Here is a 13,394-nt window from a genome sequence, read left to right as displayed (position 1 = left end):
CAACAGATACTCAAAAGAGTTGATTTTCATTATGGTGGTAAACAGGAGTTGCATTGCCTCTGACACCCTGTTCTACACAGCAGTAGGAAAGTAGTTACTTCCATTTCATGATATGACCTTTTCTTTAGGGCAACAGCATCAAAGTCGTGCCTTGCAGTATAATTTTCCTTTTACGGATGTTCATGCAGTTTGAAACTCAGTATCCTTTTGGAATAGGAGTCCAAAACATAAAACCTATATACAGCAAACTAGATAAACAAATTCTAACTCAACTTTTTGAGTAACTTATACCATCATATTTCAATGGGATCAATGTAGAAAAGATGATTGCAATGTGAGGTGTTGGGGTTGGGGGTGGGGTGGAGGGAGGCAGCTAGGGTCCAATACTAGGGATCATAAATATGGAGCAGCTACTAATAAATCCAATAGGAAATTCAGGAGAAACTAGTGTACTTAAGGAGTGGTAAGAATGTGAAATTTCGTTACCCCATGAAGTAATTGTGGTGAATAGCATAGATACATTTAAGGGAAAGTTGGATAAGTATACATGCAAAGGCCCTAATGCCTGTTTTAAGCATGAGCCCTGCATACCTATTATTTTTCCCTTTATCAGTAGGCCACACTTCTGGCTGGGTACTTAGTATACCTGAAAAAGGACACTTCATGCTGAATTTATAGACCATAAAATATTGAAGATTCAGTATGCTGCACATCTTGGAAAAAGTGCTCAATTGGAATTAGTGTATTTGCACAGAACATTAATCTTCAAGTTACAACGTGTTCAGATCTTTGTATCATGTATAATCTGTCTTTTTTATCCCTCCATTTTTTATCCTCTTCATATTTGTTTTATCAGGTTTCAGCTATTCTGGAATATTTGTAACTACTAGATATCCCTTTGACAATTTAATAAGTGCACTTTTCCATTACAATGTTATATGTGAAGAATACAGAAGGGAAATGGAACCAAGGCTAGTAAATGGAGTCAAAATAGAGATCAGCTATGATCTAATTGAACGGTGGAACAGGCTCATGAGGCTGAATAACCTATTCTGCTCTGAAGTTCAAGTTACTTAAGTTTCTGTCACCTGAAAGAACAGGAAATGTAGTGGGCATCCTACATAGTCTCCAGAAACACTTTATCATGACTGAGATTAATTGTTAGCTCTGAACTATGCTAACCGATATGGTGGAGAACAAAGGCACAAATTTCAGCTCCAGAGAGATTTTTGAAACTCTCACCAAGCCCATTACACAAGAAGTGTTGGGAACAAGTTTGGGCAACCAAATCAAATGTGTTACACACAATAAGCATTTAAAATGGAGCATTTGTTACTTAGCCACATAATGATGCAAAGATTCAGTATGCTTCCCAACGTAGATGCTAAAAAAGCTGGAGCTTCAATTCAGAATATTAATATGAGAAATTTACAATTTGCTGAAGACTTTATGTCATTTTTTTTTGACTTTGCAATTTTTTATCATATCTTTAAGCCTGTTGCTAGGGAATGGCTTCCTCAACATTAATTCTGGTCTGGTGCCTTGGTCAGATGATTTTTTTAAGTGAACCCAGACAGTCTCCTGCCTACTATATCTGCAGCCATATCTTTAAAAAAAATCGACTGATACCTGGTACGCGGGCGGACGGGGGGGTTATCTTATGAGGAAAGGTTGGATAGTCTGGGCCTGTATGTATTGGAGTTTAGAAGAATGAAAGGTGATCTTATTGAAACACATAAGATCCTGAGGGGACTTAACTGGGTGGATGCTGCAAGGATGTTTCCCCGTGGGAGAAAATAGAACTAGGGGACATGGTTTAAAAATAAGAGGTCTCCCATTTAAAATGGAGATGAGAAGAAATTTTTCATGAATCTTTGGAACTCTCTTCTCAAGAGAGCAGGGTCAATGAATATTTTTAAGGCCGAGGGAGACAGATTCTTAGCTAACAAGAGAGTCAAAGGTTATCTGGGTGAGATGGAATCTGGAGTTGAGGCCACAACAGATCAGCCATGATGTTATTGAATGGTGGAGCAGGCTCAAGGGGTTGAATGGCCTACTGCTGCTCCTAATTCATATATTGGTTCAGTCCACAGAATATTCAACTGTGGAAGGCATCGCAAGTACCTGATCCCATTCCTCCTAATGTCCACAAATACACGTTTTATTGCAAAAGCCACTGAAAAACAATTGGACTGGGAGCTTTAGCTATGTTTACTTTCTTTCAGACAGGGAAATATGTGGCACCTTTACCAGCACTCTATTAGTGCTAAGGTAACATAGAGTGAAGCAATGTTCAAACTTCTGAACTTTCTGGCCTGTGTGGCTCAGTTCCAAGCCAGCTAGTAGATGCTTCAACCGCATCATTAGGGAAAGCCTTTTGTCCTTTTTCTTATCTGCCTGTCCAGCTGTCTGTATATCTTTCTATCTTCGTAGCTGTGTAAACATTGCAATAAATGCAAAGAAAACACACCAGACCCTTGCAAATATGATTGGAGTTAGAAATTTGATTGATGCTATCATTACTGATAAAGTCCAATAAAATGACACAAAGGAATAATAAAAGAGGGCTTGATTTATGACATGTAATGGTTTGTGAAGTTGAAAGCAAGCATTCTAATTATTCTGAACTGTGCATATAATTCCACTAAAACATTTTAATCCTATTAGACTAATGTGTTGAATTTCATTATGTTTGAGAGATGTGAAATAATACTTTTTAAGTGAGGGAGTAATAAAAAAAGTTACTGTAACCGCATGGGCCACACTGATGAAAGACCATGTGAAGAGAATGTGGGTCGTTGGTAGAAAATTTGGTGAAAATGTATTTTATTCAAAGATAGTGTTTATAATAAAGGAGTTAGTGTAATTAAACTTGCCTAAAATGTGGCATTATAGAATATTTGCATGCTTGAAGAAAGAAAAGAAATAACTTGTATTTATACAATGCCTTTATGATTCCAGGATGTCCCAAAGCACTTAACAATCAACCAAGTACTTTTGAAATGTAGTCATGGAGAATTTAAGGAAATTTTGTGATTAATTCTGCCCTTATGGTGCTCTGTATTTGGATTCCCTTGGGAATTCTGGGCTTTGTGTATAACAAGCATTTTTATGGTTCACTGAATGTTTGGTGTCATTAGTCATAGATGATGATCCCAAAAAATACAAGATAAATTACTCTGCTCACTAAATAATGTTAGCATGCTATAGCTCCAGACGCTTCATTATACTATACCCTTCATTAGCCATACTCATGGCTGCTGAAGGGTGAAATTAATAGCAAAGAAAAACTGAAACTTAAACTTCTAACTTAATCAATTAATTTTCTTATTTCTAGCCACAGAACCAAGTCTTCGGGCTGGTTACCTTCTCCGTCGAACTGGAACTGTTCTCAGGGGCTTCCCTATGGATGGGAGATGGCGACTACTAAGGATGGCAGAGATTACTACATCAAGTAGGTTCCAAAGCTGGGTCTTTTTTCAGTCCATTCTTTATGCCTTGCACAGAAAACTGCAATTAGACTATACGAGAGTCTAATTGACCCAATTAGATTATGTAATCTGGAGGCCATCATAGAAAAATGAACTACAGCAAAAAAACTGTTAAACCTTCCAGGTTTGTTTTCTAATATTTGCTTGAGTGACAGTCACAGATCATGAAATAATTAACTTTCTTTGAATTCATCTAGGGACAGTTGTGCGTTGCCCAGCCACTACATTAAAAACATGTTGAGCATAACACAATAATTAAAAACATAAGAACATAATAACTAGAAGCAGGAGTAGGCAGTTTAGCTCCTCGAGCCTGCCCCTCATGGCTGATCTCATTTCGGCCTCAACTCCAATTTCTCCAATTTCACCTTTCAACCCGTTACTAATTAAAAATCTATCTCCTCAACTTTATTCAGCATCCCGGCATCCACTGCACTCTGAGGTAAGGAATTCCACAGATTCAGGACTCTTTGAGAAAAGTAATTCCTCCTCATTTCTGATTTAAAACTACTACCCCTTAGCCTAAAACTGTGGCCTCTCATTCTAGAATGCCCCACAAGGGGAAACATTCATGCCACATCTACTTTGTCTATCCCCTTTAGCATCTTATATACCTCAATTAGATCTCCTCTCATGTCATTCTAAACTCTAGTGAGTACAGGCCTAAGCTGCTCAATTGCTCCTCATAAGATAAGCCCCCGCATCTCTGGAATCAATCTAGTGAACCTCCTCTGAACCGCTTCCAATGCAACTACATCCTTCCTCAAGTAAGGGGACCAAAACTGTGCACAATACTCCAGGTGCAGTCTCACTAATACCTTGTACAGTTGCAACCACACTTCCCTATTTTTATACTCTATTCCTTTAGCAATAACTGCCGAAATTCCATTTGCCTTCCTTATTACCTGCTGTACCTGCATACTAGCTTTCAGCGATTCCTGCACAAGGACACCCAGATCCCTCTGCACTGAAGCATTCTGAAGTTTCTCTCCATTTAAATAACAAGTCGCCTTCTTATTCTTCCGACCAAAATGGATAACCTCACACTTATCCACGTTAAACTCCATCTGCCAAATTTTGGCCCATTCACCTAACCTGTCCATATCCAATTGTAAATTTCTTATTTCTTCATTGCAACTTAGTTTCCCACCTACTTTGGTGTCATCTGCAAATTCAGATATAGTACCTTCTATCCCTGGATCCAAGTCATTAATGTCTATTGTAAATAGTTGGGCCCCAAGGACCAAACCCTGTGGCACCCCACTAGTTACAGCTTACCATCCAGAAAAAGACCCAATTATCCCAACTCTCTGCTTTCTGTTGGTTAGCCAATCCTCTATCCAAACTAATATATTATCCCTAACTCTGTGTGATCTTACCTTGTGTACTAATCTTTTGTGCGGCACTTTATCAAAGGCCTTCAGGAAGTCCAGATATACTACATCTACAAGATCCCCATTATCCACTTTGCTTGTCACATCTTCAAAGAACTCTAGCAAATTAGTCAAACAAAATTTACTCTTCATAAAACCATGCTGATGGATTGTATTTTGACTTTCCAAATGCCCCATTACTACTTCCTTAATAATGGATTCCAACAATTTCCCAACGACAGACGTTAAACTAACTGGTCAATGGTTTTCTACTTTCTGCCTCCCCCCATTTTTAAAAAAGGGCATTATATTAGCATTTTTCCAACCCACTGGAACCTTTCCAGAATCCAGAGAATTTTGGAATATTATAGCCAATGCATCCACTATCTCTGCTGCCGCTTCCTCTAAGACCTGGGATGTAGGCCATCAGGTCCTGGGGACTTGTCACCCTTTAATCCCAATAGTTTGCTCAGTACTTTTTCTTTGATGATGGCGATTGTTCTAAGTTCCTCCTTCTCTATACCCTCTGCACTACCTGTTACTATTGGGGTGGTACTAGTGTCCTCCATCATGAAAACTGATGCAAAATATTGATTAAGCATCTCTGCTATTTCTGTGTTCCCCAATATTAACTCCCTGGTCTCATCCTCCAAGGGACCAATATTCACTTTAGCTACTCTCTTTCCTTTCATATAGTTGTAGAAGCTTTTGCTATCAGTTTTTACATTTTGCGCTAGTTTTCCTTCATAATTTACCTTTGCTCTTTTTATTATTTTTTTAGTAACCCTTTGTTGATCTTAAAATGTTTCGCAATCTTCCAGCCTGCCATTGACCTTTGCAATTTGTTATACCTTAGTTTTTGCCTTTATGTTATCTTTAACTTCCTTGCTTAGCCATGGATGCTTTTTCCCCTCTTACTATTTTTCCTCCTCTTTGGAATATATTTTACTTGGGAGGGATGGAATATCTCCTTAAATATCTGCCACTGTTCATCAACTGTCCTACCTTGTAGTCTTCCTACCCAGTCCACTAAGGCCAAATCTGCCCTCATGCCTATGTAGTTGCCTTTGTTTAACTCAAGAACACTAGTGTGGGACTCAAGTTTCTCGCTGTCAAACTGGACTTGAAATTCCAGCATGCTATGATCAGTCTTCCTTAGAGGATCCTTTACTATGAGATCATTCATTAATCCCATCTCATTCCACAAAACGAAATCCAGAATAGCCTCCTCCCTGGTTGGTTCCACAACATATTGCTCTAAGAAACAATCTCTAATACACTCTATGAACTCTCCCTTGAGGCTACCCTTGCCAATTTGATTAGTCCAGTCTATATGCATATTAAAATTACCCATGATTATTGCTGTGCCTTTCTTACGTGCTCCCAGTATTTCCCGGTTTATACTGTGCCCTACTGCTGAACTATTGTTTAGAGACCTATAGATTACTCCCACCAGAGACTTCTTTCCCTTGCTATTTCTTATTTCTACCCAGACTTACTCTACGTCTTGCTCTCCAGTGCCTATATCATTCCTCACTATAGCACTGATCTCTTCCTTTACTAACAAAGCTACACCACCTCCTTTTTCTTCCTGCCTATCCTTCTGAAAGACTGAGTACCCTTGGATATTCAACTCCCAAACCTGTTCTCCCTGTAACCACGTCTCAGTAATCACCACCAAATCACACCTATTTATCTCTAATTGCACTGTTAACTCATTAGTTTTATTTTGAATGCTGCGCACATTCAGATACAAGCCTTTAAGTTTGCCCTATTGTCAATTCTGGAATAACGCAAGGTTTCCTGGAAAAATTCAGCAGGTCTGGCAGCATCGGCGGAGAAGAAAAGAGTTGACGTTTCGAGTCCTCATGACCCTTCAACAGAACTGGACATCACTGGACACACATTTCAGTTCTGTTGAGGGTCATGAGGACTCAAAACGTCAACTTTCTTCTCCACCGATGCTGCCAGACCTGCTGAGTTTTTCCAGATAATTCTGTTTTTGTTTTGGATTTCCAGCATCCGCAGTTTTTTTGTTTTTATCACAAGGTTTCCTGTCTGAATTTGGACTGGACAGTGTTTGTTGAGTGGCTACTAAAACCTTCCAAAACGTAATCAGCAATCTAATTTTTAAGAAAAAAGTCAGTTTTCTTCTCCTCCTTATGTCTTGTGACATAGGGGCATTAACTATTGAAGTGCTCAATCTGCTTCTGTGGAGAAAACATCAAAGGTGAAACTCCTATTTAAGCCCATTTGATTTTGCAAAAAGGAAAGTGGCAAACCTACTTTCAGTTCCTAATATCAATTAACAGGCAGTGATGTGCAGTTCTTTTCAATATCATTTTTACTTACGATGCAATTAAGTTCAGTTTGTGTTAATTCTATTCCCGGAGCAAAGGTGTCATAAAGCATTTGATGCATCGCTGCTTCATGAAAACACTGAGTGACAAATCCAACTCAGCAGTTGAAATTTGTCTTAAGGGCTATTAGAAGGGAATTTATTTTAATTTCAAAGATATCATTTTGTCAGCTGCAAACTTAAGCGTCTTGTTTGTCCATTACATGCCTTTTCACTAGTTTATCCACACTTATAGTTATTGCTTCTTTCAACTTTTCTCTTTCATTCCACTGAACACTTTTGTCATCCTATTTACTCTTCTTCCTCTATTTCTGTCTTCTGTCTCTATTTTTTCCTGGAACCCGAGAACTGTAGGACTCTACCTCCCTCAACCTTCCCTTAATTTTATTGCCTGCAGCCTTTTAAAACCCTAGGTGGCACATAATAATTAATTTTTGATTTGTCTTGTCTTCTTCATTTCAACCTTACCCATGTCCTGTATTATGACTCTTGGGCCTTCGCCTAGATATTTTTTTCAAAAAATATTGTTCGAGAGCATGCTCCAATATGAATGAATGTGACTTAACAAAAAAAGGTTAAAATGGAAGGAAAGGCTGCGGTTATAACTAGTTAATTGTGTTCTTTTTGATTTTTTTTAACCTGCTGAGTTTGCTTCATGAGGTCATCAATAGGAAACACACTTGTTATTTCAGAGGCTGCACTGTAAATGATGTGAATCATGATGACAGAGAATTAAAGAAATAATGGAATATATTGGATGCTTTAACCCCTTTCCCAATGATTCTTGTGACACCAATGTCATACAGTGGTACTTTCTTTCATATCACACAAGGATTAGCACCTCTATGTGCCTCAGCAGTAACTTACAGTACAGAATGAGAATCATATCACCTGTGCTGTTCTGGGTAGAGTTTGTGCTCATGTGTTAGAAGCCTTGAAGGAAGTTCTTATCCAACCTGGGGTAGCTGCTCTTCTGTAGCTCTTAGTTTCCCTGCCTGGGGTACCCTCTGGATCCTCTTCTCACATGACTGTTGTTGCCTCATCCTATTCCAGGGTCAGTCTTTGCTCCTGCTCTGGTGACTATACAACTTGGCTCTACATATTTGACCTCTTTTTTATGCCACTTTTGAGAGTGGGTAGACAGTGGTATTGGGGCCCTTCCAAATGGGGAGGTGGCGAATGAGGCATCAAGTGTTTTTCAGACAAAGGGAGAAGATTAAGCCCACCCCCTATCTCCACACTTTCAGGGCAAAGGGAGATTGAGTGGTCTTCAGGATGCCATACCACTTTGGCTGACCAGTCATCAGGCTGTGACATGGAGAACGGATTGTTTCTTATTTTATCTTGCTATGTTTCTTTGAGGGCTCAATCAGCAAATCTGAGCTGCTATATTATATTCCTGTCTGTTCTCAGGCTAGATATTCTAAGGGCTCCATGATGAGAAGAAATAGTTCCTTATTTCCTGGCCATGATTGGGTAACTTGTTAGTCTGACTGCCATCACTGCGATCTTTTTAATTTCACATTTTAAGTGCATTGGGACAGAATGGTGCTTTTACCTAACAATTTTGCAAAGCTTGACAGTTTTAGGTTATATGGTGCCAAATGCCCTTGTGCAGGTTAAAGACTGTATAATTGTTTGATTAATACAAAGCAGTGATCATATAGAGATATTATAAGTTATTTTTCCAAGGATACATGTGTTACAATGAATCAGGGTACATGTGAAGTTCCAACAGTATCTCCCATTTGCTCATAGCTATCAGGAATATGTTTTGTTAACACAAAAGTGATTACACCAAATGCGTGCAATACAGGTTCCTCAGGTGGCGGAATATTTCTTCAAACAGAAGGAGGCCTTGAAGCCAAATAGTCATTGCTAGCTCTCCAATTACTATCCACACTAACCTTACTTCACTGTCTTAACCTTCGATTTCTTTATATCCTTCGTTTTCAAATGTTGGCTTAAACATGCATCACCAGGTCTGGTTGGACAGCAAAAAACACCAATGGTCCCTGCTCTCCTTTACTTTAGCTCTTCCAGGATTGTTGTGGAATGCTAAAATAATCTCCAGTTTCTTCTATTTATTTATTCTTTCACGGGATGTGGGCATTGCTGGCTAGGCCAGTATTTATTGCCCATCCTTAATTGCCCTTGAAAAGGTGGTGGTGAGCTGCTGCCTTGAATCACTGCAGCCCATGTGGTGTAGGTACACCCACAGTGCTGTTAGGGAGGGAGCTCCAGGATTTTAACCCAGTGACAGTGAAGGAATGATGATATAATTATTATTATAGTCAAATTTGCCATCATCACCCCTCCTCAAACGTACCTACTCTTGAACCCTCTGTCTTTCCAAACTAATACCCCATCTTCAACGTCTCTTCCTTTTCCAAATTTATTGAATGTGTTGTCACCTACCATATCCCTTTTTCTGCAAATCCATGATTGGACCCCTCCAATCAGGTTTCTGCTCCTATTGCTGCAGAAATGGCTCTAATCCTAGTCACAAATATCCTCCTATGTGATTATGACCATGGTAAAATATCTCTCCTCAACTTTCTCGACCAGTCTACAGCCGTTGACAGGGCTGACCACAGACTCCTAATCCAGATGGGTGGGGCTGCACTCACCTGATTTCATTCATATCTATCTAATCGTAGCCAGAGAATCACCTGCAATGACTTCTCATCCCACTCCTGCACAATTCCTCTGGAATCCCACAAGGATCTATCCTTGGACACTTTCTAAGTCTCATCTACATGCTACTGCATGGCAGATTCCACTTATATGCTGATGACACCCATTTCAACCTAACGACTGCCCCTTTCAATCCCATCCACTGTCTCTAGTTTGTCATGCTGCTGTCTGACATCCAGTATTGGATGAACAGAACTTTTCTCCAACTAAATAGTGCGAAGACTGAAGCCATTGCTTTTAGTTCCTGCCACAAACTCTGTTCTCTATCAGCTTCATCCCCTTCTCTGGGACCCTTCGCTGTCTGATGCTAAACCACAATTTTTTTAACCTTAGCATGGTGATTGACCCTGAGCCAAGCTATCTACTCCATCACCAAGACTGCCTATTTCCACCTCTGTTACATGGCCCATCTTTGCCCTACCTCAGCTCATCTCCTGCTGTAAGCTTCATCCTTGTTATTGTTACCTTTAGATTTAACAATTCCAGTGGTTTGGTGACTGGCGTACCATCATTCCCGTTCTTTTGTTCTTGCTAGAATGCCAATGAATCTAGTAAACTGTGGTTCAACCAATGCCTTGTATAAATTCAGCATTACTTGCTTATATTTATATTTAGTGCCCTATATATTGTAGTTTCCTCCATTACAACAGTGGCTACACTTCAAAAGTACTCCATTGGCTATAAAGTGCTTTGGGAAATCCTGTGGTCTTGCAAGGTACTGTATAAATGCAAGTTCTCATCATCCCCAGAATACCATTGACCATTTTGTTGTCCTTTTTCTATATACATTCCCTCCTTTAAAAATCAATATATCTGCATCCCGAGATCTCTTATTTCCTCCATTGTGTTAACGGTCTTGCCATTTAGGATTGTTATCCTTTCATTGCTCGTTTTTATAAAATGTAGTGCTCCAGACTTCCCTGCACTGAACTGTAGCTGATGCCTCTTCCCACTCTGCTAAGATATCTGTGAATATCCTGGGCAGATTTTTCCGATCGGCAAGCAGGGGCAGGGCCTGCTCGCTGACACGTAAAATGGGGATACGTCAGGCATGCGTCCCAACGTCACTTCATGTAATTTAGATTTTCAGTTCGGCAGGCGCATAGCCGATTCGGCTGTGTGCCCACTGAACTGTCAGCGGCCTATTAAGGCCATTAAAAAACTAATTATCATGATTAATGGACCTGCCTGTCCAACCTTAAGGTTGGCGGGCAGGCCAGGAGCCCAGGCAGGCTTTGGAAAAAACATGAACCTCATCCACGAGCGGGATGAGGGTATTTAGATTTTTATTAAATGTTTAGAAAGAATTTATGGACATTTCCCAACTCATGTGACACTGTCACATGAGGGGACATGGCGGGGAAATTTTTTAATCACCTTCATTGAAAGTTTTAAATCGGAGCCGATATCCCTGAGGCAGCACTTTGCCTCAGGGAGATCAGTACACTCTTTTGCGCGCTTGCGTGAAAGAGCGCAATCCCGACTGAGGGAATCCCCTCCTGCCTGCACAGGGAGCTCATAGTGCTTCCTGGTGGACGTCACGCTGGTCTGGCTTTATGGCAGCACGCCCCCATCTGGGGGCACAGATCGGAAGCGCGCCCGCTCCTGCACTTCCCCCCAACAGGGGGAAAATGTTGCCCCTGTTTTCCACCTCAGTTTGCTGTGCTCCATTGAGTCCGTGTTCAAATTATTAAGGTTCTAGCACCCAGAGCCAGTGTGAAAAAAACCATTCATCTAGATGTGATGTAGGATATACGGCACAAGAGTAGACCATTCCGCCTAACTAGTTCACGCTGTGACTACTGTTTGCTTTCAGTTCCCTCACCATCTTCCTGTCCTTGAGGCTGCTTTCATTTCAATACACATTTCTTAAAAATGTATGTAATGTAATGGGTACACAGAAGTTGTCTCCAGCAAGAAAAATCCAAAACATGTTAAGAAGAGTCAAAAGCCTCTTCCACCTTAACCGTTCATTTTACATGGAGCTTCTTTTGTGCCTATTCAAAAGCAAGAAGCAATATCCCATGCAAAAGCTGAGAGCTCATGTCAGTGCCAGTTAAATATTTTTTCATGCATGGAGGTCAGTACACAGAGTGCAGCCAGCCGGAAAATCATGAACAGAAGGAATTAGACATGAAACACCCCTAAGACCCAATTTTCTACTCTCCCTGCATCCATTCTGTGCCTGAACACAAAATCCACTTCCTTTTAACATTGTAAGATATTTTTCTAGGATTAATACAAATATGGAAAAGGCTTCAATCATGCATATAATTCTCTCCCCTGTTGATGTAGAGTCAATGTCCAGTCTCAGTCATTTATATTCAAGATTCTCATAAAATAACGAAAGCAGTGAAGTGAGCAATTAGACATGTCAGAGTATGTATCACTGTGATTTGTATATACTGTAAATTCCATCCGAGTGAATCCTCCCAGCAGAAGAGAAGAAAAGCCTGAGGAGAGCACTGTCAGTGTATAAAATACTTCCCCCATCTGTCTAACTTTCAAATTGTTTTTCCATCCATGGAACACCACCGTTCATGTCTTGCCTCAAGCTTGGAGTCACTTCAAAAACATAAGTTGATGTTGCTTCCTGCAGTGACTATCTAGACACACCTGGTACCTGGCTCTTCGCACTAGTTCTGAATAATAATTCTGAAACATTTGAGCTTGGAAATATTTGTTCCAACTTTACTTTTGGGAACAAAGGACTATGGAGAATCTTTGCAGCCATTTTCTCAGGAGATTTAATGGTTTGGGTAGAGCAGACCATGGGCAGGTTTTTACTGTCGGCGAGCAGGGGGCGGGGCCCGCTCGCCGACGCGTAAAATGAAACGGGATGACATTGGGCGGAACCCCCGATGTCACCGTGCCCCATTTAAATTTTCAGGAAGGTGGGGGCACAGCAAAATCAGCTGCGGGCCCGCCGACCTGTCACTGGCCAATTGAGGCCATTGACAGGATAAATTAAGCAATTAAAGGACAGGTCGGCGGGCAGGCCAGGAGCCAAGGCGGCAACTAGAAAAGACATGAAACCTCATCCAGCGGCAGGATGAGTTTTCACATAGGGTTTTAAAAATTGTAATAAAGTTGTTATGGAAATTATGAACATGTCCCAACTCATGTGACACTTAGCCTCAGGGAGATGAGTGTGCTCTTTCGTGCGCATACGTGAAAGAGCGCACTCTTGATTTTAGAGCTCCCCCACCCGCACAGGGAGCACATAGTGCTTCCCTGCGGTCATCCTGCTGGGCGGGCCTTAATTGACCCGCCCACGTAAAATGGCGGTGCAGCCCCTATCACCGGCAGCGATCAGGTCCGCGCCCGCCAACGATTGGGTCAGTTCCACCCACCCGACAACAGGAAATTCAGCCCCATGTGTGGTCTGCAGACATAATGGTCTTAAATGATTGAAGGATCTTCTCTTGTCCTTAACTACTTGTGTGTTTGAACTGAGTACAGACAGAAAATGTA

At 40.7% G+C, this 13,394-nt stretch overlaps 1 protein-coding gene across 2 annotated transcripts in view; it reads left to right on the top strand.

Moving 5' to 3' along the window:
• frmpd4 (FERM and PDZ domain containing 4) overlaps positions 1-13,394 on the top strand; it is a 441,501-nt gene that overhangs the window by 138,955 nt on the left and 289,152 nt on the right. Inside the window, exon 2 of one of the 2 annotated variants that reach the window (XM_041210628.1) lies at positions 3,338-3,454. In XM_041210628.1, coding sequence (XP_041066562.1) covers positions 3,417-3,454 — 38 coding nt within the window. In that variant the 5' untranslated portion in view covers positions 3,338-3,416. Of the gene's footprint in view, positions 1-3,337; positions 3,455-13,394 lie in introns of those variants that run through there. The other variant, XM_041210629.1, reaches the window with a different exon arrangement.

The sequence above is a fragment of the Carcharodon carcharias genome, chromosome 18 (genome assembly GCF_017639515.1).
Source record: "Carcharodon carcharias isolate sCarCar2 chromosome 18, sCarCar2.pri, whole genome shotgun sequence".
Classification (NCBI taxonomy): Eukaryota; Metazoa; Chordata; class Chondrichthyes; order Lamniformes; family Lamnidae; genus Carcharodon; species Carcharodon carcharias.
This window is presented reverse-complemented; position numbering and strand designations above follow the sequence as displayed.